Source organism: Petaurus breviceps, unplaced genomic scaffold (genome assembly GCF_028583685.1).
Source record: "Petaurus breviceps papuanus isolate PSGF00001 unplaced genomic scaffold, PetGlider_PUasm1.0 428, whole genome shotgun sequence".
Taxonomy (NCBI): domain Eukaryota; kingdom Metazoa; phylum Chordata; class Mammalia; order Diprotodontia; family Petauridae; genus Petaurus; species Petaurus breviceps.
Window position 1 is genome coordinate 1,113,496 of NW_027186331.1, and position 27,499 is coordinate 1,140,994.

Below are 27,499 nucleotides of genomic sequence, written 5' to 3' on the forward strand. Positions count from 1 at the left end.
GCAAGTTACTTAACCCCGCTTGCTTTAAAAAAAAAAAAAAAAGAAAAAGAAGAAATGGTTCTTCTGGCTCTGCTCACTTTACTCTGCGTCAGATGGTGCTGGTCCTCAGGGTTTCTCTGAAATGACCCATTCATCATTTCTTATGGCTCAGTAATATTGCATTATAAACACATATTGTGATGTTTGGCCATGCTCCAATAGATAGACACCCCGTTAGTTCCCAATTCTTCTCTGTTACCAGAAGAGCTACTCTATTTTTGTACCTACGTGTCCTCCCTTCTCCTGGATCTGTTTGGAGCTTAGGAGTACTGGGTCAAAGGGAATGAACAGTTTTGTGTTTTGGGGGCGTAGACCCAACCCCTTTTCTGGAATGGCTGGACCTATATACATCTCCACTGCAGTACAGCAGTACGCTTCTTCAGTCATTGCCATTTTAATTTTTAAAATGAACTTTGTTGGCTTCATTTCTCAAATATATAGAGCATGGAGTCAGATTTATAGGAATACAAGTCATTCTCTGATTGATAAATGGTCAAAGGATATGGACAGGTAGTTTTCAGATGAAGAAATTAAAACTATCTGTAGTCACTTGAAAAACTGCTCTAAATTACTACTGATGAGAGAAATTCAAATTCAAACAACTGAGGTACCACCTCATACCTATCTGATTGGCTAATATGACAAAAAAGGAAAATGATCAATGCTGGAGGGGATATGGGAAAATTGGGACACTAATGCACTGTGGGTGGAGTTGTGAACTGATCCAACCATTCTGGAAAGCAATTTGGAACTATACACAAAGGGCAATCAAACTGTGCATACCCTTTGATCTAGCAATGTCACTGTTAGGCCTATATCCCAAAGAGATCATAGAAAAGGGAAAAGGATCCACAGGTACAAAAATATTTACAGCAGCTCTTTTTGTGGTGGCCAAGAATTAGAAGCTGAAGAAAGCCCGTCATTTGGGGAAAGCCTGAACAAGTTGTGGTATGTGAACAGAATGGAATGATGATCAAGAAGATTTCAGAAAAACCTGGGAAGACTCACATGAACTGATGCTGAGTGAGGGGAGCAGAACCAGGAGAGCACCGTCCACAGCGATGGCAGCGTCAGGCGATGGCCAGCTAGGAACGACTTAGCTCTTCTCAGCAGTATCGTATCATAAGACCCACATCCAGAGAGAGAGTTGATGGCATCTAAATGCAGATCAAACCATACTATTTTCACTTTTTTTTTCATGTTTTTTTCTTTTGTTCGTATCTTCTTTCACAACATGGAATTATGATTTACCTGATGGCACATATATAACCTATACCAAGTAGTAGGGATGGCCAGAAGGCTCCCTCGACCGGTTGGAGCGCTTGTGGTCCGATGGGGTCTCATTCTTTGTCCCTAGAAATGGCTCAGAAGCTGCCAGGGGACTCCCCCGTCTGTAGGGAAGTGAGCCCTCACTGCCTGCATTTCTCATTAGATAAAGCTGCTCATTAAACAAGACGATGACCTGGAAGTCCCTGCCTATGATGACATTTTCAGAGACGAGGATGAGGATGAGGATGGTGAAGAAAAGTCAGACAGTGAGAGCGAGGGGTTGGAGCCTTCTGAGAAGCGCACTCGGTTGGAAGAGGTGTGTTTGTAACGGCCCTCGCTGGGCTGGGGAAGGGCCCTGTGCTTGTTGAGTCATGCCTGACCCCACTGAGGAGGCACCCGGCCACGTGGGCCTGACTAGCCATGTCTGAGGCCCCTCCGTGATCCTCTGTGACCAGGCTGCTCTCAGGCCGAAGGATTGTCCCAAGAAGGTGTGTGTGTGTGTGTGTGTGTGTGTGTGTGCGCGCGCTTGTGTGTCTGTGTCTCGGAGTGGCAATCTGTATTGGTATTTAGCGCCCCCCCAATTCACAGGGACCAGAAATGTTGCAGAGTTTCCTGCAGACAGCCTTTAATTTTCCAAAGTCACAATGGAAACCAGTTTCTTAGCAAAATTCTTGGGGTGCCATCCATGTTAACAGAGGGGACTCAGAGGGTGCTGCTGCAGGGGGGGAGGGCCCAGTGGCAGAGCAACTGGAAGAAACTGTTTTACAGATGAGGAAACTGAGGCTTGGAGAGGTCCAGTGACCACCAGGGTCATACGGCAGTGAGTGATTTCTTTCTGACTCTCAGCTGCAGCCCTTGAAGGTCCAAGAGTCTGGCTTTAAGAGTCCACTCTCTCTGTAAGTTCTGGAGAGCCCTGTTTAGTCCTTTACAGGCACAAGGAGATCTGGCTTGATCCTGGTTTCTGTGAGATAGAGAAAGAGAGAGAGAAAACATCCTGTTCTCTTGGGGGAGGAGAGTGTTTGGAAGCCCAGGGGCTACGGGGACATAAAGTGTTTAAACACTGATGTACAGCTAGAACCACAGGAGACCATGCCTCTTGGACCCTTTCTGGGGCCAGGGTCCTGGGGACATCCCTTCTCATTAAGACGTGGAAGGCATGTGAGACGCCCCTGTGGCTGGGGCAGGGACAGACTCACAAGACTGTACCCTGCAGCTCAATCTGGTCTGTCCTCCGTGTTCTGAGCACCTAATGTGTGCCTCATCCTAGACCAGGTGCTGGGGGCACAGACAAACCATAGAAGATTCCCTACTCTCCAGGAGGCTCCATTCACCCCCAGGCCACTGACAGAGGGGGTCACATCTCTGGGGAGGAGGGAGAGAAGGCCAGTCATTCACCAGCATTGGGAAGGTTGGGTAAAGAGCCTCTCTGGTACATACCAGCAGCTTCTCTGCCACCTTGGGCTGTGAGCAGCCTGGGCACCACTAGGGGAAGGTTCACACGGCCAGCACACATACCCTGGGCTTCCTGGCTCTGGGGCCTACCCTTCTACCAGGTCACCCTTGGGGTCCCTCGTGCCTCTGCATGGGCCAATCTCTGCCTGACATCAGTGCAGGCCTTTCCCTCTGCCTTCAGCTGCTCAGTGACACAGGGTGTGGGCCCCAGGCTTGAAGTCAGGAAAAACTGGCTTCAAATCCAGCCATAGATACCAGCTGTGTGACCCTGGGCAAGTCACTTACCCTCTGCCTACCTTGGTTTCCTCATCTGTAAGATGAAGGATTAGACTGGATGACCTCTAATGCCCCTTCCCTCTCAAGGGCTGTGATTCATGATTTCCTTAAGCTCCAGTTTCTACTGCCCCTTAATATGAGAGCCTTGGGTCAGATCACCTCCAAGGTCCCTGCTAGCCCCAAATATCTGACCCTGTGATTGAGCAATGGGCCTGGAGCCAGAAAGGCTGGGGTTCAGATCCCGCCTCAGCCCCTTGATGACTCTGACCTTGGGCAATCCCTCCTCTTCTCTACACCTCATTTTCTTCATCTGTAAAATGGGGCTAATGCCTAGCAGGGTTATCAGGAGCCTCAAATGGAATTGCTAGACCAGAGCATTTCTCCAGGTTTAAAGGGATCTGACCACATCCACTCTGTATAAGGGTTTCAAAATCTGTCCCAGATGTGAAATGTGGTATTTCCAATACCCAAATAGCACTAAAAACTTTTGGGCCTCTTTCTTATTGGTGGGGATAGGAAAATCTTGAATCTTTTGTTGGGCTTGCGAAACAATCTCTCACAGCCCCTTATTCCATTGTATGCCCCAAAATTTTACGTTTTGAGTTGGCCCTTAAATCTTTACAGGGATAATTTCCCACCCTTTGCTTTTCATATGTTTAATTAAAAGCATCAAACTCTTCTCCACTTCTTTTACCTTTTTTCCCTGTATCATAATATCATTTATGTAGGGTAAGCTGTACACCGGGTAGCTCTAATTCATCCAAATGTTCACCACAATGCTATGACAAATAGTGGGGCTCTGCAGATATCTTTGTGGCAAGTGGGTGAAAATATATTGTCTGCCCTGCCAAGTGAAAACAAATTGGTCCCTTTGTTCAGAATCTATTGGGATGGTAAAGAAAGCATTGGCTAAATCAATAACTGTGTACTGAGTCCCATCATGTTTCTGGATTCTTTCTATTAAGGTGACAGTGTCTGGAACAGCAGCATATAAGAGAGGAGTCACCTTATTCAATTGTCTATAATTCACTGTCATTCTCCACGTCCCATCTGATTTTCATACTGTCCAGACAGGATTACTCCATCATGTGGTTGTAGGGACTAATACTCCTGCTTCAACATATTCCTTTATAGTATTGGTGATTTCATTTTGTCCATCTAGCACACAATACTGCTTTAAAGTAATTACTTTTCTTAGAAGGTTCAGGTAAAGTGATTGAGTCCATTTTTATTTTTCCCACTAAAACTGTATTAATTCCTATCTTCCTTCAGATAAATTCAGGGTCATACCTCTCAATATATCTATTCCAATGATGTATTCAGGACTTGTCTGGCTGATATTTCAGCCCCTCCTAGTGCTGTGATGGGTAATAGGAGTTCCACGTTTGAATTTGTCTGGGTTCCCATATATAAGGGAGGCCTCCTCCCAGTATCTATCTGTATCTATGGACAGCGAGATCAAACAGTACAGCTAGGCCAATTATAATTTAATACGAGTGTTTATTAACTGGCTGGGGCTGCCTCTCAGACCAAAAGACAGCCCCGAGCTTTCTGTTAGACATAATTTTATAGACGATGTGATTGATAGTAACAGTATCAGCGTTCAAGTAAAACTTTCTCAGTATTATTCTATTAAGACAAATCAAGACAAATCATTCCCAGTATTATTTCTGTTCAAGCAAGACATTCTCAGTATTATTCTGTTAAGACAAATTATTCCCAGTATTATTTCTGTCCAAGCAAGACATTCTCAGTATTATTCTTGTTAAGGCAAATTATTAATATTATTTCTACTGAAGCAAAGCCATAGTCCCTTAACAAAGCTTTGAATACAAACATAAACAGACCTGAATCCGTGGGAACCTGTGGCATGTTTTAGCAACATAGGTGAAACATTTCTTTACTATTGGAGCCTATTAGGTGGTTTCCAAGGGACCCAGTAGGGGTCCCCTCTAGCAGGTTTAAGGGGGCTCTAGTGTATAATTTCTGGTGGGCACTTCACTATCAATGCCCTGGTTATAGTATTTGATCCATTTTTCCAATATATAGTCAGATTAATATGGGGTCTGTAATCCCGTCTGTGTATTTCTTTAATCTGAACTGGGGCTTGGCCAATTTCCTATTCTCTCCGAGAGTGTGACAGACTCATATACAAAGATTCAGGAGGGTCTGTAGGGGCAGTCCTCACTTCTCTCTTCTGTCCAACATCAAGCCCCTTTTCTCGGTACATTGTATATAGTCCATTAGTTGGAATACCATCGGTTCTTCCAAAATCTACCCCGCTCCAATAGAGCAGTAAATGATTCTTTTCTTGTCAGTCTATTCTGACTTGGAAACCACTGGCCATTTACTCTTCTCTCTCGAGGAAATTTATCTTTTTCCCTAAGTCACTTAGCTGTGAAATCTTATCCAGTACCTCTGACAGAGGGCTCCCTATTTCACCAATTAGCGTTTACCAATTAGCATCTAGAGTCAGAAGAAGGTGCTTATAAGCAGGAGGAGCCATCTTCACTGTGATATTTTTATGAGAAACTGCTAAGGGCATAGCGTGATATGCATCTGCACCTCCAGCCATGATAACACTTTTCATTACCTCCTCCTTTAACTTTCTCATACAGTCCCTAAGTAAGTACAGGGTCTGTCTCCACTAGGCCACATAGGATCGGTGGGATACATTTTATTGCATCCATCAACAGCTAGAGCTAACAGATTAGTTGTATTAACTCCTTGATTATGGTAGTCCCTGAAAGCTTGCTGGACAAAAGGATTCCGACAAATACCTGCAAATTTCAATCAGTCCGTGCTATCTATCCGTCCTCCTCTGGCCCCTTCATCGCTGATTCTCACCATCCAAGACAGAGCGATTCTCCCATCCTTTGGGGGAATCTGCTTAATGTATCAGTAACCTCCTGCGGAGTGAAATTCTCCCTGATTCTCCCGCTTTCTCCTTAGGATGGACACACTTTTACCCTTACAGAACCCTCCTGATCTAACTGTATTATTCTCCTCCCAGACATTCTCCTGGCAGTCACTGTCACGGCAGCTAAGTTCAGCCTCTGCCAAACCTGTATGAACCTTCCTCCCATTACTTGTCTGCTTCTTCTTGAGAGCCAAATTAATAGCTTTTCCTTCTACCACATGAGACCCTCCAGCTTGCTCTTCTAGAGGAGAGCCTGAACACTGTAATACAGTCAATTTCTCATTCCAAACAGCTCATTTTTTCTTCATCTGAATTTTCTCTTGTGACAGCTCGTCTTAGCTCTTACATATAGTATGGTAACCTTGCTAGGGAGGAATAAGGTAAATCCTCCCATCCTGGGATATCCATTTCTTCTTCTAAACCCCTTTTGCCTCCAATTAGAGATCTGACACCTTGCAATCCCATCCTCATCACCAAATGTAGCACCAACGCAATATTCACAGCTCCAACGGCGACTAAATATGCCGGCATAGTGCTCAATTGCAAAATATAACAGACTCTCCATGTAGAAGACAGAAGCAAAACATTTACTCAGATGCCAGAAAACCAAATCTCAACACCAGGAAACCAAATCCATCATAACAATATAGAAGTTAATACACCACAATGCAGCAGAGAGCCACACCATCCTTTAATCTTCCCCCAAACAAACATTTACTCCCTGGCCTAACTGTCTGCTTGCCTGCCATCCTCTCTCCTCTCTCCATCTAACTGCTCTGACTCCCAGCTTCCTGTGGGCTCTGCTCCACCCTTCAGCAAACTCCTCCCACCACAGGCTCCATGTGGTTACATTCAGCCTGTTGGGGGCAGGGAGAGTCTTCAAATTCCCTTAGGCTTCTTAAGGGACAGGGAAGATCCCATTACCACCCTTCTGGAGAAGGGGGAACCTCACTGGGCAGGCCCACTTCTCCCAAGGGCCCTGGCCACCTGGAGTTGAACGGAAATACCATTGCCTGACCTTTCTGAGCACTGTTTTTTCCCTTTGTCCCAATGGTCAGGATGTGATTGAGAGGACAATGAAGAGGAGGCAGCGGAGAGAGTGGGAGGCCCGCAGGTAGGAGGTGCACACTGTTCCCAACCCCCTAATGGCCTTCTTTTGGGGAGTGAGGCCCAGCCAGGAGAGTCCAAGCCTCCCCCCTTCTGTCCTTTTGTCAGCTTTGTGTCTAAGCCTCCCTCTCATCCCTTCCTTCTTCTGGACTTGGGGTCCGCAGAGGCCTGGCTGCAGGAGTCTGAGCCTCCCTCCCCAGCCTCTTCCTCGCCACAGTGTAGGCTGCCTCCTTCAGGCCTTGCCAGATCCTGAGAGGCAGGCCCTGCAGGGAGCAGAGAAAAAGGAAGATGGGCTGGAGACCACGAGGTGGTGACCTGCTTGGGGTCCTTGGCCTTCCTGTGCCCTCCGTGGCACCCCCTGCTTCTGCCCTGTGTAGAGAAGGCCAGCCTGGCCTTTGGCCCTCATGGGTCCTGCCTCCCACAGCCTTGACCCTCTGCCCTCGTGTCTCTCCAGGAAAGAAATCCTCTTTGACTACGAGCAGTATGAATACCACGGGACCTCAGTAAGTGTGAGCTGGGGGGCCTCTGGGGCCTGAAGGCCCAGCCTTCGTCCTCGGGGTCCCCACTGCCCTGCCCTCTGCATCTGTGCCCTTTGTATTTCTTACAGCAGTTGTTCCTCCTGGGAGCTTCCTGTCCCCTGCATCTCGTGGCCCAGGCCAGGCCACGTGGCTTTTCTGGGCCTCAGCTTCCCTCATCTGGAGCAAGTGGCCTCTTAGGTTCCTTCCACTTCTGGCTCTCTGTCCTCCCCTTGAAACAAAGTAAAACTGAAGCAGGAATGGCGAGGTGATGCAGTGAATAGAGTGCCGGCCCTGGAGTCAGGAGGACCTGGGTTCGGATCCGGCCTCAGACACTTGACACAAAAACTAGCTGTGTGACCTTGGGCAAGTCACTTAACCCCAGTTGCCCTCCAAAAAGCAAAAAAAGAAAAAGAAAAACTGAAGCAAAGTTGAGAGGGCAGCGCTGTCTAGTGTAGGCAGCTCTGCTCCCCGGTAGTCTCCCACCTCTCTGTCATGACAGTGAATCGGTGTTTTCAGTCGTGACTGAAGCCTTCCTATCATTGATTTTCTTGGCCCTGGATTGCTTCACAAATGTCTTCCTCTCTGCCCTCCCAGGGGATACTGCCACCTGTGGTCACTGAGACAATGAGACCTCTCTGATGTCAGACGGTGTGGGGGGCGGCCCCCACGTTATTGATGGGGTAGAAGCCAGAAGCTCTCAGCTCTGGCCTTGTGGCCTAGACATAGTTGGACCCCCCCACCCTGGGTTTTCACTGACGTGGGCCTTCCCTTCTGTGGGACCCAGCCTGACCTTGTCAGCTCAGCTCTCGTCCCCGTGACCTCCCCTTCCACAAGCATCATGGGACCAGAGATCCCCTCTCTGGAGTGTCTGCCCCTCACTGAGCAGAGGAGGCCGCAGAGGCTGTGGGGGCAGGGAACACCTGAGCCCTGGCTCCTTCCCCATACCCGGGCAGCCCAGGTCAGGCGCCTCTGTGTGCAGCCTTTAGAGGGGCTGGTCCTGACCAGTGTTCCTGTTCTCTCCTCTCTTGTAGTCAGCCATGGTGATGTTTGACTTGGCCTGGGTCATGACCAAGGATCTCAATGATATGTTGTGGTACGTAAGCAGGGCCCCTGTCGGGGCTTCCTTCCCTGTCCCTGGTGCTGCCCATCCTCTGCCCCAGGAACAGTGTGTGCCTGCTAAGGGGGAGGGACAGGATGTGGCTGGATGGAGGACGTGCTCACAGGCACCGAGGCCCTCCCGGCTCCCCAGGCATCACCGGAAAGAGCCCATGGTCAGGCCTAGTGGGAAGCCTCTGGCCTCCAGCCTCCAGGAACCATTGGAGGTCAGGCTTCAAGAGGCCCAGCTCATCAGAGGGAGTGATGGGTTTGGAGGTGGGGCCTGGATTCCAATCCTGACTCTGCCTTTACTCCCTGGGTGACCTTAGGCAGGGAACCTCCTGTCTCTGGGACTGTTTCCTTATTTGGCCTAGATGACCTCCCACTTCCCTTTCAGTCTTAAATCTGGAAAGTTCTTCTCTGGCCTTGTGGAAGAGGCTTTTCTGTCCTGGACTGGCCTAGACTGGCCTTAATTGGCACTTCTTGGACATTTGGGCCTCTAGACCCCTTTACCCTCTTACAAAGTAGCTTTGTTCCTGCTCTGGCCCCAGGGCTCCTTCCCCTCATGTTCTCTCTTCTTCCAGGTGGGCCATCGTTGGGCTTACTGACCAGTGGATACAAGACAAGATCACTCAGTAAGGATGTCCTCCCTGCTGGACTCTGGGGGCACTGGGCACAGCAGATGTCATGGCCTGAGGCCTGAGGGGCTTGGGCTGGATAACTGAGCCCCTGGCTGGAGGTGTGGGGGGCCATTGATGGGGCCTTAACTTTCCCTTCCCAGGCTCAGGGAATAAGATCCCGCGTTCAGTCTAATAGCATGCACATATTAAGCAACTAATGTGTGTGAGACCTAGGGATATGAAAGTGAAACAGACCCCCCTGCCTTCCAGGGCCCACCTTTGGGCCTTGTGGGCAGGAAGATCACAAACAACCAGGGGCCACTGGGGACGGTCAAGCCTGAGCCACGCTGGGAAGGGAGTCACAGATTCTGCGAATTGGCTGGGAGGAGGGAGTGCGTTCCTGGGGGGGGGCACGGCGCAGCCTGGGCAAAGGCATGGAAGGGGAGTATAAGAATGGCGTGTAGGCCACTTCACCAGAATGTCAAGTGGGAAAGGCTTTGGACCAGGAATTAGGCGGTGTGGATTCTCATCCTGGTTCTGCCTCTGACTCAGTGACCGTGATGAAAATGTCTTTGCCTCCGTGGGCCTTAGGTTCTCAGTCTGCCAAATGGGATGAATAATTTCCCCCCATGTGCCTCCTAAGAGCTGTTCTAAGGAGTGAGAGGGTTCATGGGAAAGAAGTTTGGAATGACCATGCGTGTCCTGAATGCCCAGGCCGGTTGCCGTGGCCAGCGTCCTTCCTGCCCTTCATCCTTGGTCCCACAATGCTTCCTACCTCCAGACCTTTATCCAGGCTGTCTGTCCCCTGTGCCTCTGCACGTTCTTCCTTCAGGCTTCTCAGGGACTCCCCCCTGGGTTTCCTTCTCCCTCCCTCCTGTACTTACTCACCTGGCATTTACTCATCTCTATACTCAAGGCGAATAGAAGCCCCTTGAAGGCAGGGAGGGCTTCAGCTTCATCTTTGTGTCCTCAGGGACTAGCCTGGCTCCCAGTACACAGTTGGTGCATAATAAATGTTGGGTTTTCTGTCTCCTTGGCTATGGTGGATGATGCAGATGAATCCACGGCTCCCAGAGCAGGGGTTCTTGGCCTGGCATCTGTGGCCCCCCAGGACTTCTGCCTGCAGATGGATTTCAGGCCATCTCTGAATGTGGATGGGGTGGGGGGAATCCCGCCTTGATTTCCCCCACCTCTGGCTTCCTTGGGGACCAGCGTATTTTCTTTGTGCCCTTATGAGTAGGGGTCCACGGGCTTCCGCAGACTTCCAGAGGGGTTCCAGACCCCAGAAAGGTGAAGAGCTCTGTTGGTGACTAGGTGACATTCTCTGCCTGTGATCCTAGGAAAGCCAAGCACTGCCTCAGTTCCTCTTCTGGCTGCTATGACAGATGCAGCCAGAAAGGACAGGGGCCCCCATAGCACTGATCCAGGGCCAACGAAACTTGGTATCCGGGGGTATGGGATTTAAATTTGTGGCACCCCCTGACAGGAGGATGGGCTCGGGGGCACATTGAGAAATGGAGAGTTTTTGGAAATGGCTAATACAGGGATTTGTTTTGCTTAAGTATAAATATTTGTTAGAAGACTTTTAATTTTCTTCAGTTGAAGTGGGAGAGGTTTTCTGTTCTCAGGCCCCTCCCAACCCTGCCATCCCCTGTTCTCATGCCCCTCCCAACCCTGCCATCCTCTGTTCTAGGGCCCTCCCAGTCCTGACATCCCCTGTTCTCAGGCCCTTCCCAGTCCTGCACACAGAGATTGGCTCTGTTGTGACTGCCCTCAGAAGGCAGAGCTGCTCTGGCCCCAGTCTGGACTTTTCTCCTCCACCCACTGCTTCTTCTAGCCCCTTCCTTCTCCAGACGGGGGTTTCTGCTTTTCCTGCTGTCACTCAGGTAGTTCATGGCCAAGCTGGGCCTGGTGTCACGGCATCTGGGCCCCAGTTCTCCGCCTCCTGTGCCAAGAGCATGTAGGACCCCAAAGTCCTCCCAAAGAGGGCCCCAGTGGGGCCCTGTCCCCGCCCACACCCCTTCTCCTCTCCCATCCACCCCGTGGTGAAGGCTCCTGCCTGGAGGTGGGGTAGTGACGCCTCCTGGGGTGTCTGAGCCCGGTGGGAAGGGCCAAGCTGCACACGGGCACAGCAGTCGCCGTTGGGAGGGGTCTCTGACGGCCCGTGCCAATTTTGTTTCAGAATGAAGTATGTGACTGATATCGGGATCCTGCAGCGCCACGTGTCCCGCCATAACCACCGCAATGAGGATGATGACCACTCCCTCTCCATCGACTGCATGCGGATCGCCTTTGAATACGAGTATCCTTGTGGGGGGGGCGCGAGCGGGGCTGGGCCACTCCTACCCATCCACCTTGCTTGTACCCTGGGAATTGGGGAATCAGGCGGTTGGCCCCCACCTCCCCTGCCTTGCCTCACCCCAAAGCTCTCCCATGAGCTCTGTCCCTGCATGGAGCCCCGAGCTCAACATCGAGGGACACAGGGCAGAAGGGCCTTAGGGGCCTCCCTCTGGGACAGAAAAGGGCTTCACTGACCATCATTTTCTGGAGGAGGGAACTGGGGCTTAGGGGGTTATGTGACTTGTCCATGGTGACCCTGGCAGTAAGAACTGGAAGCCGGAGCTGGGCTGGGCAGCCTGGGGTCCTGTGCGGTATGGGCTGGGCCCTCATCAGGAATGAACTCAGGAGGAGAGGCGAGGAGGGGGTGGGTGTCTGAGGCGAAGGGGGTGGGAGAGGGGAGGTCAAGGCAGCCCCACAGGGGACTGTTCCCCAGCGGTGGCTCCTGGCAACAGCTGCCCCCATGGGGGGGTGTCCTGGGGCTCCAGACGTGGCCAGGCATTATCCTTAATGCCCATGGCATCCTAGCCTGCGCCTGGCCCTGTACCAGCACTGGTCTCTCTATGACAGCCTCTGTAACACATGCTACACGTCAGCCAGGCTCAGGCTTTGGTCCGTCCAGGGCCAGAAGCGGCTTCAGGAGTTTCTGGCGGACATGGGGTGAGTTGACTGCAAAATCACAGCGGTGCTGATAATGACCCATTCCCCCTTCGCCCTGCTCTGAGATGAGGGGCCTGGGAATACGCCTCACTGTACTGAGGGAGGCTGGGCCTCAGATGCAGGGACTGACCCAGGGGCACACGGCTAGATATCAGAGCTGAGGCCCAAGCCAGGTCCTTCCAAGGCTGAGTCCAGAACCAGTTTCATCCACTGCACCGTGCTCCCCCACCTCTAACCTTTCTGCCATAGCTGAGGGCTGAGCTCTGGGGAATAACTGCGGACAGCTTCTGGTTTCATATCACAATGATTTCTAAATACGGTCCTCCACATCTCTGCCCCAGAGAGCCCCCCCAGTGACAGTGATTGTGAGAGGGATAGCCAGGCATGGTAGCAGATGGCCCCTAGCTCCTGCTACTGGGAAGACAGGGACAGTGGAGGACTTGGTTCTGCGGGATCTGAGCGGCAGAAGGGCAAAAGCCCGTGGGGGCCCACTGGCCCCCATGTGGTGAGCGAGTGCCAAGGAGGGAGAGGGAGGGGCCCCAGGCTGCCTGAGGAGGGGGAGCTGGCCTGGTCAGGCATGGAGCAGGGTCCGAGCTGTGCTGATGAGAGAGAGAGAGAGAGGGGAGGGACAGACAGACAGGAGAGCGAGGGTGGGATGGAGGGAAGAAAGATAAAGAGAAAGGTGAGGAGGGAGGGAGAGAGAAGGATGAGGGAAGGGAGGAAGAGAGAGGTAGAAAGGAAGAGGGATGGAAAAAGCAGATGGGCTGGAGGGAGAGAGGAGAGCCACAGAAAGGGACAAAGAGAGATTAAAAAAAAGAAAGCAGCAAGAAAAGCTCTTCCTCCGCACCAAACATGAGCGGGGCCTGGCTGTGCGCGCATGTGTGCTTCTCCCCCATAGCCCTCTGCCTCGCTGACGAAGGAGGGAGCCTCTCTTCCTTTTGCCATCAGGCCTTTCTGAAATGCGTGTGGCCGACGCCACTCCCTGCACTTAGAGCAGGCGTGTGGAGGGTGCCCTTCCTAGTGGAGCTTTGGGGCAGCCTCGTTGGTTGGGGTCAGTGATTGATCAGCATGGGGTTCTTCCCAGTGTGAAAAGTCTCCCCCCACCCAGCAGACCAGTCTTCTGTTTATCCCTTACAGACTCAGCTGCCTGGGCCACTCAGAGGCCAGGTGACTTGTCTGTGGTCACTGGGCCAGGATGTGTTGGATGACATTGGTAGAGGAGCATTAATTTAGTGCCTGCCCCAGGCTGGGCACTGTAGGAATAAAGCAATCTCTGCCCTTCAGCACTTATGTTCTGGGGGAGCCAACACATGCCCAGACTTCTCCGTACAAAGTCTAGGGTAATTTTGGGGTGGGGGAGCCACTAATAGCTGGGGGTCTAAGAAGGGCCTCATGGGGGAAGGGGAGGGATGTATGCTGAGCCTTAAAGGAATTTGGGAATTCTTCAAGATGGAGTGAAAGACAGAGGGCATTCCAGGCATGGACACTACCTCTGCAAAGGCCTGGTGATGGGAGATGGAGTGTAGCCCTCTCCCTGTGGTTCCCTCTGCCCCCTTTGAGATGGCAAAGCCCAGCAGACATCTGTCCACCTGTGTCTCTCCCCTCTCTGTTACTTAGCAGTAGATGCCTGTATTTCACTCCTGGGTCCCGTTATGGGATGAATGCTCTTCCTTTCAGCTGAAGTCATGGATGTCACTGATTCTTCCTCTTTCCAGGTTGCCTCTGAAGCAGGTTAAGCAGAAATTTCAGGCCATGGATGTCTCCTTGAAAGAGAATCTGCGGGAAATCCTTGAAGAGTCTGCAAACAAATTTGGGTAAAAGGGGTTTGTTTTCTGGGCAGTTCTTACTTAGGCAGGAGGAGCCCCCCTTGGCTGGGGAATCTTTGTCAGAAGGGGCGTCTCCTACCCTCCCTTCCTTTCTTAAACCCTCACCTAGCCAAGGATGCTTGTTCTTGCATCACAGTGATCTCCACACCCTGGTAATGGAAAGAAAGCTCCCAGGCTCCCAGTGTCAGAGGTTTGGAGCTGAAAGGACCCTTTGAGACCAAGGAGTCTGACTGACCCACTTTTCAGATGAGGAAACTGAGGCAGAAGGTGGTTGAAGTGACTGCCCAGAGTCCGTAGCTAGTCATTGTTCGAGGCGGGCCGTGCTGCTTAGCCGTAAAGGGGTCTTCAGGCACTTTCTGTGCCAAGCACAGGGGGGTGCACACGGGCAGGAGGCAGGCAGGCCCTGCTCACAAGGAGCTCCCAGTCTAGTGGAGGATGGGCAAATTGTCTAGAGGCAGGATGAGCCTGAGGGAGGCCCTGGAATCTCTGGGCATCAGAGTGGGCACCTGCAGAAGGCAGGATCGGAGCCTGGCCTGGAAGGAAGCCAAGGTCAGTGTCCTAGGCCGGGGGGGCAGCTGGAGTCTGAAGATGGATGGGCTTGTGCTTGGTGTGCAGAGGGAACGCCCAATGAGAGCTTTATTCTGGCACTGCTCCCGTGGGCCAGGACCAGTCAGGAGGTGGCATCGCTAAATGGTGACTAAGTGTCAGGGAGTGAGGTATAAGAGCCCTGGAAAGGAGGAGGGGGTTGGGCCATGGAGGGCTTTTTTATTTTTGGCTTTTTGGAGAGGGTAAGGCAGGACATTTGGGGTTAAGTGACTTGCCCAAGGTCACAGGGCTAGTAAGTGTTAAGTGTCTGAGGCCGTATTTGAACTCGGGTCCTCCTGACTCCAGGGCCGGTGCTCCCTTCACTGCGCCACCTAGCTGCCCCCATGGAGGGCTTTGAATGCTACACAGAGCATTTTATGTTTGGTTGCAGGCCCTAGGGAGCCACTGGATTTTATGGAGTAGGGCTGGCATGGTCTCACTTTGGATTTAGGAAAATCCCTTTGCAACTGATAGAGGGTGTTTCAGAGCGGGGAGAAGCTTGAGGCAGGCATGAGGGCATGGGGGCCTGCACCAGACTGCAGGAGGGTTGGAGGAATGCCGTAGAGGTGACAGCGGCAGATCTTGGCAGCTGCTTTCAAGGGGTCTGACAGGCAGCTGAAGATGAGAGACAAGAGGTGCTACCCAAGCATCCTCTGCATAGAGCTGATGTAATCACCAAGGAGTATGGCCTGGAGAGGGGAGGGTTCAGGACAGAGCCTTGGGGGCCCCTCCCCCCACCAGCAGGTACAACCTGGATAAGGCACTAAGAGGGAGGAGGCAGGCACTGATAAGATGCCCACCAGTGGGCAGCGAGTGCTGCATTCTGCTCCAGTAGTCCCCCACCTCTGCCACAAGGAGCCGAGGACATGAGCCCCAGGAAGGCCCTTGTGTGGTGCCTGGAAGCTGGTCCTCCCCCATGGCTTCCAGGTGCTCCCCTGTGGTGAGGACAGATGGGGCCTTTAAGGAGCTTCTGGCTTAGAATCTAAATTTAGGCTTCTAAGACTCCATCAATTGTTTGGTGAGATGATTGTGTCTGTTCCTGTTTTAAGCAAACAGGAGCCTGTTTACATTGAGGAGAGACTGTTTCCTGGAGCCTGGCCTGGTTTTGAGGCTGCCCTTGAGCGGACATGGATTTGAAGTTCCAAAGATGGGGGTGGCGTGGTGTAGATAGAAGGGCCCTGTGCCCAGATGGAGGCTTTGGAGACCTGGCCTCTGTTCCCAGCTCCCCAAATCCCTCAAGTGCAAGGTTACAGTCAGAAGGGACCCCAGTGGCCATGCATCCAGCCTGTGCCCCACCATGGTGACCTCCGTCCGAAGACCTCAAGTGATGGGGAACTCACTCCTTTCTAGGGCAACCCCTACCCTCCTGGGCAGCTCTGCTGGTAAAGAATATTTACCTTGGGTCAAGCCTAAAGCTGCCTCTGTGGCTTCTGCCTTCAAGGTGGGTCCCTTGGGCACGTCCCTCCCGTCCTGCAGACCAGACGTGGCCAACTCATGTGCTGCCAGGGGCCGGCCGGACTCCGAGCCTGGCGGAACCAGATTAAAGTTAGGGAAACAGTTAACCAAACAATGAAGTGCAGCACAGCCTAGATAATGTTAATACGCGGCTTTCTAAGGCAGCCTGCAGGGACAGCTTCTCTTTGGGCTGGAGGTGTCCCGGCCCCTCCTCCCTCCAGTGAAGGCGTCGATTGAGTCCAAGAGCTGACATTTCCGTGGTACTTTATATGCGTCTCTTCTTCTCTGAGTTCCCTCCGGTTCTAACATTCTAGTGGCTAGAGTAGGCTTGGGTTCTAGGTCTGCTTCTGACACAGTTGGCCCCGTAAGCCTAAAAAGTCCCTCTAGTTCTCTGTGCCAGGGGCAGTCTGGAAGGTGTAGAGGATTCTGCGTGTCCTGCCTGGAAGGAGGGCCCAGCCTCCCCAGCCCGGACTTCCACGAGCTCTTTCCTGGTCATGTCCCGGTAATGTTGGGGGCGCAGGACCCTTCATTAGACCATGTCTCCATTTTATGGCGAGGGCCCGCTCTGGGGCAGTTACACACAGTAAGCATCGGAGCTGAGATGCTATCCCAGGCCCCGGCCCCCAGGGTGGCCTGCCCTCCCCACCCCCGCTGCCTCCTGGTGACCTCAGTCCTCTGGCAGGGAAGCCGATTCTCCAGGACCAGGGGCTAACAAGGCCAGAGTAATTTTGTTTTCCCTTTCTTTGTGGAAATCTCTCCACACTGTGCCACACACTCTCCCTAGCTGTCTCAGACCCTCCCTGAGCGTGTCCCTGTTACCTCTGGGGATCCTTTGGAAGTGACATGCCCAGCTCTGCTCTCATGTCAGTCTTCCCTCTGGGAGCTAAAACCTGGAAGGTCAGTGATGGAAGGATTTATGTCATAGAAGGGCAGAGCCAGAGGGGCCTTAGGACAGGGGGTGTCAGAGCTGGGAGGGGCCTGAGAACAGGGGGTGTCAGAGCTGGGAGGGGCCTGAGAACAGGGGGTGTCAGAGCTGGGAGGGGCCTTAGAACAGGGGATGTCAGAACCAGAGGGACCTTAGAATAGGGGATGTCAGGTCTGGGAGGGGCCTTAGAACAGGGAATGTGAGGTGGGAAGATGTCAAAACTGGAGGGACCTTAGAGAGCCTTTCCCACCTCATTTGAAAAAGAAAGAAAAATAAAATCCTAACAAATATATATAGTCAATCAAAACAAATCCCTGCCCTGGCCATTCCTCTACATTTCCTGATGTGCCCCCACACCCGTCCATCCCCCTGTCAGGAGGAAGGTAACATGCTTCGTCACGAGGCCTCTGGAATCCTAGCTGCCCGTTCGCTGCTCAGAGTTCTGTTTTAAAGTCTTCCAAAGCCTTTGTCTTTGCAGGGTTGTTCTCACTGTATACACCATCCTCCTGGTTCTGCTTACTTCCTTCTGCATCAGTTCCTGCAAGTCTTCTTGGGCTTGTCAGGACCCCTCCCCTTATTTCTGTTCCCCTGTCACATTAGACACCGGGCCCTGCCCCACCATCCCCCAGCTGACAGGCAGTGGGGGTTCTCCTTTGTAGCAGAGTCGTCCCATGTCGGGTTTCCTGTTTCCTGATCACAGAGGACTCAGTCTCTTTTCCTCCCCCCTTACAGGATGAAGGACATGCGGGTGCAGACCTTCAGCATCCACTTTGGGTTCAAAAACAAGTTCCTGGCCAGTGACGTGGTCTTTGCCACCACTTCCTTGCTGGAGAGCATCGAGAAGGACGCCTCTGGGACAGACAACTTCATCAGGGCTTTGGACAGCCTGTCCAGGTGCTGGGCCCAGGGTCCCTCCCCTCCTTTCTCTTCACCTTCCTCTCTCCCTATCACAGGCAGACCCTAAATCCTCGTGATCCCATGTCCACAGTGGGACAGCACAGTGAGGGCTCAGAGATAGCGGGGATGGCCGTGATGGCACAGCTCCTAAATGTCCAAGACAGGCTTTGAACCTGGGCTGTGTCCACAAGTGAACTGCTGATTAGTTTATGAAATGGGGCGGGCACACCCCGTTCTTTGGGTGCACACTGGCAACAGGAAATGAGGCAGCCATCGCCCTATAATAAGGCACGGAGGGCGTGGGGGCAAGCAGCAGAAGGTGGTGCTGGGATCGGGGAGGTATGGGGAGAAAGGCAGGAAGCATGAGGGAGAGGCTGGAGCCGGAACCACGCTGGGCCCCATGGAGCCTCTGGGGACGGAGGCAGGCGCAAGGAGCAGGAGTTTGAGGTCTGCTTCTGTGGGGTTCTGGGGGAAATAGACTCTCATCTGTCTCACCTTGGGGTTGTCTTATGAGGGTAACCAAACCATCTCAGCTGGCGCAGCCGTGGCCTCTCAGAATCCTTTGGTCCCCTTTGGTGACCCGTGGGTCTTCTGAGCCTGCCTTCTCAGGGGCCCAGAAGGCCCTGGTGGCAGCGCCTGTTACCCAGAGGTGATTTGGGGTCACAGTTTATGGACTCTGCCCTTTGATTCTTGGAAGGTCTGTTCGGGGCTTCCAGGGTCCCCTCTTCAGTCTAACTCCCTGCCCTTGACCCTTTGTACTGAAACATTGACTAGAAGGGGCTGGGGGTGCTCAGGGGCCCCAGAACGAAATTCAGTTTAACACATCAGCCCCCCACGAGGAGCATTTGGCCTGTGCCTCCTCCATTGGTCAAGCCCTCCTCAGCCTCCTCGTGACTGTGAGGCCGTGGCTGCTTGGTGACCTGTGTCAGAATGACTATGGTCCCAGGTGAGAGGCTGGGCCTCAGAGAGGCGGAAACAAGCCCAGGGAGGGATGGGACTGGTCCAGGGTCACCCAGCCAGCCAGTGCCAGAGCTCTGTGTCTCTAGGTCTGGGCCACATATCTTTAAACCATAACACACGGCTCCCTTAGACCTTGAGTGACAGGCCATGTGGCCTCCTGGGACCAGCTTAATAATCTTTTAAACAATAGTGAGCCTTTGCTGAGTGCTTTACAAACATTAACTCCTATCACACTCACATCAGCCCTGGGAGGTAGGTGCTGGTATTATCCCCATTTTACGGGTGAGGAAACTGAGGCAGGCAGCGGAGAAGGGCCCTGCCCAGGGTCAGACCGCGATGGGTTGCAGGCAGGCCTTAGCCTCCCCAAGTGTGCAGAGAATGGCCCTGGGGACACATTTATTTGGCCATAGCAACACTTGCAGAGAATCTGCTGAGACTCAGAGGGGCTGGATCCAGCCCTTCCTGCCCCTTGCTCACAGCAACTTAGCACCTTGGGGTCTGCCAAGACCTTGGCTGGCATTTCGTTATTCCATCCTCATAACAACAGGTGAGGAAATGGAGGCCTGGAGGAGTCGGTCCTTGTGGCTAGCCTGAGTCAGAGTAGCCCGGTCTTTGGGACTCCCTGACCCAGAGGCCAGGCTATGACAGGGCCCATCCCTCGGGAGGGGCTTCAGGACTGACTGGACTCTGGTCATCTGAGTACCAGTGTGGCCTGGACTGTAGAGGCTTGGCTTCGTGAACTTGGAGGCAGCCTGGCTGCTGGGGGATGACTTCTGTGTGGCCAGAGCAGTTCCTCATAGGAGGGTTGCAGCCAGTGATGGAGGGACAAGGTGACCCACATCTGTCTGTCTGCTCTGCCTTGCAGGAGTAACCTGGCACAGCTCTACCAAGGCCTGGAGCTGGCCAAGAAGCAGCTGCGGGCCATCCACCAGACCGTGGCCAGCTGCATCTGCACCAACCTTGTCATCTCCCAGGGGCCCTTCCTGTACTGCTACCTCATGGAGGTACCTCAGCTTGTCCCCAGTGCTGGCCTGGACGCTCAGTCGCTCCCTCACCCGCCTACTCCCTCCTGCTTCCACTCACTGCTCCTCTCCTCCTCCCCAGGGCACGCCGGACGTCAAGCTGTTCTCCAAGCCAGTGTCCCTGGGCCTTCTCAGCAGATACCTGCTGCAGTCCTTCATTTGTTCAGTAAGTGAGCCCGCCTAACGGGGGGGGGGGCCCAGTAATGAGGTTCCTAACCAGCAAATGTAAAGTGGGGGACCAGACAGGACCTTGTGCAGAAGGGGGATGGGAGCTGAGGCTCCAAGGAAGCCAGGAGCAGAGGTGAGCATTCCAGGCCTGGCAGACGGTCCAAGAGAATGCCTGGAGGTGGGAGATGGCCTTGTGTGTGGGCAGCTCCAGGGAGGCCGGAGGAGAGTGTTCAGAGCAGCTTTAAGCATCCCTTCGTGGCCTTTGTGTTCTATCCTGGTGGTTAGAGGGAGCAGGGAAGAGACATGGTCAGCCTGAATGTTAGGGACATCACTCAGGCAGCGGAGGGGAGTGATCACTCAGTTGTAAAGTGATGAGGCCTGAATTAGATGGAGAGAAAGGGGCACGTGGGGGAGATAGTACAAAGAGAGCTAAGTAAGATGTGTCCGGGACTGGATCTGTGACGTGAGGAGCCAGGAGTACAGGATGACCCCGGCCAAGGTGGAGAGCCTTGGTCACTGGCGAGGAGGAGATGGTGAGCATATTGCTGGCTGTGGGAATAGCTGATATTTCTAAAGCATTTAACATGCCGGACACTGTGCGGAGCCCTTTACAAATATTGTTTCACCCCCACAACAACCCTGGGAGGTGGGCTCTTCTATTCACCTTATTTTACAAATAAGGAAACTGAGGCAAGTAGGTTGAGTGACTTGCCCAGGGTCATACAACTAGCAAATGTCTGGGCAGCAGGTTTCTCTAGCCAGCCAGACATATCCAAGCGCTGCTCCAAATGCTTTTGTAGAGGAGGGCAGCAGTGAGGGCTGGGTCTGCCACGGTCTCGTGATACCCGTTGGTGGACCTGCTCAGAACGGACGGTGTTCCTATTCCATTTCTAAATGCTGAAGTCACGTTTTCAGGAAGATGATACAGATGATTAAGGAATGATAGCAGTCACAAGATGTCCCCAGACCTCGGCAGATTGACCGAAACACAACACTGGCGGCCAGAAGAAAACTCTACCAAGGAGAAAAATGCGGGTAGGAGGCCAGGAAGTGAAATTCCGCGAGGAACAAAAGCCCCCAGTTCAAGCCCATCTCCACGACAGCCAGTGATCCTGCCGAGAAAAGCAGGCCCTCCAGAAGAATGTCAACAAACAAGCAGCTAACCAGAGCCAAATGAAGATCCCATCAAAGGCAAGCTCATGCTCGGGAAGCCAAGCAGAGGCCTTGGGGCCGGACACCTGGGCTTGAGGCATTTGGGGATTTTTGTTAGAACTTAGCATGTTTTAGAAGAGAGACAGAAAAGAAAATTTAAAGGTGCCCCCCTGATACAAGTGAAGGGGTTTTCCCCCCCTAAAATGTCAAAAAATGTTAAATAGAAAGATCCACCAAGAATTGGTAATGGCGGCTGAATGGCTCAGAGATGTGGCCAGCTGGATGCCTTGGGAGGACAGGGACAGTCCAACCCCACATGAGAGGGGGAAGAGATCCCTGCCATCTGCCTGAGAGTGTAGCTCATTCCAGGATGTGCACCGTGTTATTTCTAGTCACAACCTAACCACGTCATGGCCCCTCCGTCCTCCAAGGATGGAGTCTGGGTTTAACTTCCTCAAAAGTTCTCCTTGGAGGCTTCCCCATGCGCTCTAGAGTCCACCCTCCAACCAGACCCTACCCAGCTGGACAGGCCTTGGCACTGGCCTGGTGAGCCCCTCTTAGACTGGGGACCAGTCTCTTCAGGTATAGTTTGGCCTCAGTGATCTCTGAGATGCTGTGAAATTCAGAGACTAATCAAAAACTTGGCCACCAAATGAACTTTGCCAACCTACAATGCCGTCAGAGATACACAATGGCCATTGGCTTTTTACATCATCCTTCTGCAGGGACCATGTTTGTGTGGTGAAAAGCAGACAGAGGCTGTAAGGATCCCATCTCAGACTGCGTACCATCCTTAACATAACTGTCGATGCATTTGATGTAGTCTTTTTCCACTGACCAATGAGGAGAAATAGCCAGAAGAATGTAGTCACTTATGGACTGACCCATGAGGGGAAACGTGGCTAGAAGAATGGAACCCCCAGACTGAGCAGTGAGAGGAAACGTGACTAACAGAATGTAATCACTTACAGATTGACCCACTCAGGGAAACATGGCGACACCACCTTCACACTCATGTTCTCACCAATGAAATAAATACATCGTGTGAGAGGAGAGCATGGCCCACAGCCTCTCCTGGGGATACAAATACAGGAGTTGGTGGCACTGGTTTCATCAGTGACATAAAGGGAAGATCTGGCTGTTGTTTCGTGGGGACCTTGGTCCTGTCTTCTTGTGTTGTTTCCAGTCCCTGTACAAGCACAAACCAACAGGAAGTTAATCCCACCTTGTGCATACAGAACACAGAAGGGCCTCCACACTCAGCCCACGTCTTTCTTGATAGCTGGTCAGAGGATTTAGGGTGGAAGGCCCCTCAGAGCTCCTTTAGTCCGGCCGTCTGTACTGGAAGAACGTGAGGCCTGAGAGGTTCCAGGACCTGCCCCCAGTCCTACGGAGCAAGGATTCAGGCCTGTTACTCTAAATCTGTGTCCTTCCTACACTGGGTGGAAGTGCACCTGAGAGGAGGTTCGTGAGGATTTTGTTGGAAGGTTTGGCTCAGAGGCCCAGTGCTCCCAGGTGTATGCAGCCACAAACGCTTCCCTTGAGAAGAGAGTTGTGGGGTGCTGGTCTTGGTGAAAGCAACGTCTGACTCCTCTCCTCTAACCAGACCCTAAACAGGGATTCCTCCTCCCACGTTAGTGATTGGGCGTGTGGTAGGAGCCACAGGGCCAGAGGAACAAGGTGTTGGGTGTGTTCACAAGAGGGTGAGCTCCCATCTGGCTGGGGAAGTGGGAGTGGAGGAGGAGGGGGCATCAGAGCGGTCCTGGGAAGAGAGGTGGACATCTCCAGGCCTGTTGGTGAAAGGTCGTTGAGCCCCAGTGCTGTGCTGTCCCCTGCGTCCCCTGCCGTCTGCCTCCAGCCAGCCTCTCCTCCCCTTCTCCTGCCAAACCATGTGCCCTCCATGGCCCGAATGCCTGGAAGACTAACCAAGACAAGGGACTGCCAGTTTCTTCCACTGGCGGATGCTTCCTATGGTGTCCTAACACTCATGCACTAACCCCTTTGGTGCCTACCATGCGCCAAGTTTCACTGACACAGTCTCTACCCTCTCTGGACTTGATGCTCTAGGAAGAAGGGAGGCTTGGAAAGAGCAGCTTAGAGATGCGGCCTCCGCCATTTGGTCACCCTCGTGGCTGTGAAAGGCAGCCTTGGGGGTCCCTTCCCGTTTCCCAGCTCTGATGACTCTGCCTTTTGTACAGATCAGTGCAAAGACCAGTAGGTGGCCCAGGAGTGTACTAGGCCTGACCACGCTCTGGGTGAGGCCCAAGGGGGAAGGCGGACACAGACCTGGGGAAGCCTGTGAGGTTCTTGGAGGGGGATGGGAGGATTGCTGTCAGCTAGGGGGTCAGTATCCGCATGATCTCTGTACTTCACAGACGAAGAACAAACGCTGTAAGCTGCTGCCTCTGGTGATGGCAGCCCCGATGAGTGTGGAGCACGGCACCATGATCATGGTGGGGATCCCCCCCGAGACTGAGAGCTCCGACAAGAAGAAGTGAGTGCCTCCTTGGGCCAGCCTTCAGGGCTCTCTGCAGCGAAGCCTCAGGTCTGGGAGGGAGCTGAGCAAGTGGGCCTCTTGGCTCACGGAGGCCTTGCTACTTATTCCCTTTGGACTAAACACCCAGAAGGGACAGGAAAGGGCAAAGAATATCCCCAGGTCCCCAGCCCTGAGCTTACTGCGTGTCACCTGGCCCATCAGTAGCAGCATCAGTTGGGGTGAACTGACCCTTTGCCACCGGCCTTTCTTATTTTGGGGGCGCGGGGAGTGGAGGACGGGGCTGGGGAGTGCCTGCTTCCTGAGCTCTAGGTCTGGGGGGTGGGACTAGGGCATGCCCACTTGTGCTCTGGTCCTGGGTTGGAGGGCCAGGGCTGGGGCATGCTCGCCTCCCAGGCTCTGGCCCTAGGTTGGGGGAGGATAGGGACAAGCAGTGTGGCCCCACTATCACTGACGCTGGAGGATTACAAGGGCCCTCAGCTCCTTGGGAGCCCTGGCAGACCCCTGGGCAGGAGAAGGTGGGTGGGCCGTGGCACCCACGTTTAAGGAAGCCTCCCCAGCTGGTGCTGTCCCTTGTCTCATAGCTTTTTTGGGAGGGCGTTCGAGAAGGCTGCCGAGAGCACGAGCTCCAGAACCTTGCACAATCATTTTGATATGTCTGGTAAGAGACTTTCCCTCTTTGGTGACCCAGGGGGTCAGGGGTCACCCTTGGGACCGCTTGTCAGGGGTGGTATTTGGCAAGTCCAGGGACCGTCTCAAACCCTTCCCCCCACAAGCCTCAGGGAGGCAGCCTTAGCTTCCACCCCACAAAACAGGCCCTGGGAGAAACGGTAGCAGGGCAGGCAAGAGGGGCCAGCCTGAGCTTTCCCAAGAGGACCAAGGATTGAGAGCCAGGAGGGGCTGAAAGGACGGGACCCTGAAGCCCCCCAAGGCCTCCTCTGTCCCCTGCTGACTCCCTGCTTCCCACGTACTTCTGACACTCACCAAAACCTGCCCTGAGTCCACATGCCCTGCCTCTTGAGGGGCTTAAAATGGGAGCGATCACACGCAAACAACCTGCCTGAACAGAGCTTTCAGTCACAAAGCATCGTAGGAATGGGGGCAGCTCTTCTCTGTCCTGACCCGGGGTAAAGTGCCAAGGAGGGGAAGGAGGTGGTCCTGGGCTCCCAGGTTGGCTTACTGTGTGACCTTGGGCAGGTCATTGACCTCCCTAGATCTGTTTTCTCATCTGTAAAATGAGGAGAACTAGAGAGATAAATTCCCAAGGCCCCTCCCATCCCTGACATCCTCTGTTCTCAGGCCCCTCCCAACCCTGCTATCCCCTGTACTCAGGCCCCTCCCAGCCCTGCCATATCCTGTCTTCAGGCCCCTCCCAGCCCTGCCATCAGGCCCCTCCCATCCCTGACATTCTCTGTACTCAGGCCCCTCCCAGCCCTGCCATCCCCTGTCCTCAGGCCCCTCCCAGCTCTGCCATCCCCTGTTCTAAGGCCCCTCCCAGCCCTGCCATCAGGCCCCTCCCAACCCTGACATCCCCTGTTCTCAGGCCCTCTGGCTCTGCCATTCTCCCAGCCCTCCCAGTCTCAGGCCCTTGGTCTTCTCTGCACTGAGGCTCTGAGAAGCATGGGCTGTGGGTACTCAGGCCAGGAGGGGGTGGCATAGTCTTTCTTTTGAAGAAAAGTCCTCTCCAAGAACCAGCCTTACTTTTGGGTCTGTCAGCTATGAGCTTCTCCCTTCCCACGCCACCCCCCCCTTCAGGCTCTACCTCCAGAGAGTTCCCTGCTTCAGAATGGAGTAGGCACAGAGCCCAGCAGCCAGCCGTAATTGGGGGGGAAGCCTCCCTGCTTGGGCCCTGGCTGCCCCCTTCACACCTTCAGGCCCTCCCAGGCCCCCGTGTGCAGCCTGGTCCCCAGACTTGGACTGGCCTTGATATACATTTACCTGGACCTGCTTGTGGCCCATGGCAGTTATAGGGGCCCCCTGGGAGGGACACAGAGGGGTCAGGGGCTGCATCCTCACCCACCATTACATGAACAGAGTGGTTGCCTGGCTGGTGGGTACCAAGCAGTAGCCCAGAAAGGTCAGTGGCCACTCTCTAGTGATGAGAACAACAGCTGCCTTTTCAGGAAATGGAGAAAGAGAAAGAAGGAAGGAGAGAGAGAGAGGAGGAAGGGAGAGGAGAGAGAGATGGAGGGAGGGAAAGGAGAGAGAAGGTGAGGAGGGAGGCAGAAAGAGAAGAGATAGCATACTTGCCTTTGCTGTGGTGGATGTGTGCAGGGGGCAGACCTCCTGTGGGCAGAGCCATCCCTCCCTTTGCTTGTGAACCCTGGCCCTTGGTGGTCTCTGCTGCATTTGTGGCTCCCAGGTGGGGGGGGTCCAGCCCAGGCTCAGCTCTTTCCTGGGCAGTTTTCTTCCCAGGGTGGGGGTGGCCTCAGTTTCCCCTCCTGTCCAATGAGGCCTGCAGGCCTGTGTCTGGGCGCTTGCTCTTGCTCTTCAGGGCTGCATTTCGTGGCGTAGAAGCTGTGCTCACACTGCAGCTTTTTTGAAAGCCCCCTTTGATGGCAGGTGCCTGTTTGGCTCCATGGAGGTCATTGTCTCTAGTAACACCCTGAGGAATCTCTGTCCCCGCCCCTCTCTGTCACTGTAGGCCCTTCTGTTTACAGGCTGCTTCTCTCCCTCCCCTTGTTCTGGCTTCCTCTGGTCTGTCAGACCAACCTTGCAGCTCCCGAGGATGATGAGGGTGGGGGGCACGAGACCCCGCAACTGGAGCCCCATGGCCGTGGGGGTCATTGGGGGCAGGAGACCCGGCAGCCGGAGCCCCATGGCCGTGGGGATCATTGGGGGGCAGGAGACCCCGCAGCCGGAGCCCCATGGCTGTGGGAATCTTTGGGAACAGGAGACCCGGCAGCCAGAGCCCCCATAGCCCCAGGGATGTGGGCAGAGATGCCCCCTTGCCTTCTGAGTATGGCTTTTGGGTGGGACTGGAGTTTCCCCACGATGCATCTTCTCCACCCCAACACTGTGTGTCCCCATTTATTCAGTGATTGAGCTCAAGGTGGAAGACCGAGGCAAGCTCCTGGACGCGCTGATCTCTCTGCTCTCCTGAGGGTGAGTGTCGGGGGCCTCAGGAAGTGGCGTCTTGCTGTGCGAGGGGCCTGCACTTGGAGCCAGAGCAGAAATGATTGATGGTGGTGATGATGGTGACAGTGAGAATGTTTATAACAGCTGTGCACGCTGTATCTTCTGCCCCCATCTTAGAGATGAGGAAACTGAGTCTAAAGGAAGCAGTCGGGTGCTCGGGGTCCCGCTAGTTAGGATGAAACTAGGATTTAAATTCAGATCTTGACTCTTGAGTACAGATGGGGAGATGGGCCCAGAGAAGCTAAGATTTGCCTGAGGTCACTCAGCTGGCAGAGGGAGGGTCAGCATCTTCCCTGGGGGTGGGCCTTCCCCAGGGGGTGTGTAGATCAAATGGACCCTCAGATTGCCCCTCTGGGCCTTGGTTTCCCCCTTTGTAGAATGGTTTCTGAGACCCTTCCTTCCTCTCTCCACCAGTGCTGCCTGACTGTGCCTCTGTAACTTAGAGTAAGGGCAGGCCTCCAACCCAGGGCTCCCTCCTCCAAACCAGCCTTCTCTGTTCTCTGCCTCTGTCTCCCATTCACTGAGGGCTTCCTCAAAACAGTCTTCCCCCTCCCTCCAGTAATCCAGTCGATGGATCAGCAGGC

The 27,499-nt window shown here is 53.6% G+C and overlaps 1 protein-coding gene across 3 annotated transcripts in view; it reads left to right on the forward strand.

Annotated features, from left to right (window-relative positions):
• Positions 1-26,905, forward strand: part of CDC45 (cell division cycle 45) — a 38,872-nt gene extending 11,967 nt beyond the window's left edge. Inside the window, exons 5-18 of one of the 3 annotated variants that reach the window (XM_069100820.1) lie at positions 1,472-1,624; positions 7,015-7,070; positions 7,518-7,566; positions 8,613-8,674; positions 9,261-9,311; positions 11,479-11,598; positions 12,162-12,293; positions 14,009-14,107; positions 17,817-17,978; positions 19,807-19,945; positions 20,046-20,129; positions 23,659-23,777; positions 24,362-24,438; positions 26,816-26,905. In XM_069100820.1, coding sequence (XP_068956921.1) covers positions 1,472-1,624; positions 7,015-7,070; positions 7,518-7,566; positions 8,613-8,674; positions 9,261-9,311; positions 11,479-11,598; positions 12,162-12,293; positions 14,009-14,107; positions 17,817-17,978; positions 19,807-19,945; positions 20,046-20,129; positions 23,659-23,777; positions 24,362-24,438; positions 26,816-26,880 — 1,368 coding nt within the window. In that variant the 3' untranslated portion in view covers positions 26,881-26,905. The remainder of the gene's footprint in view (positions 1-1,471; positions 1,625-7,014; positions 7,071-7,517; positions 7,567-8,612; positions 8,675-9,260; positions 9,312-11,478; positions 11,599-12,161; positions 12,294-14,008; positions 14,108-17,816; positions 17,979-19,806; positions 19,946-20,045; positions 20,130-23,658; positions 23,778-24,361; positions 24,439-26,815) is intronic. The other 2 variants (XM_069100822.1, XM_069100821.1) reach the window with 2 other exon arrangements.
• Positions 26,906-27,499: the final 594 nt, after the last annotated feature.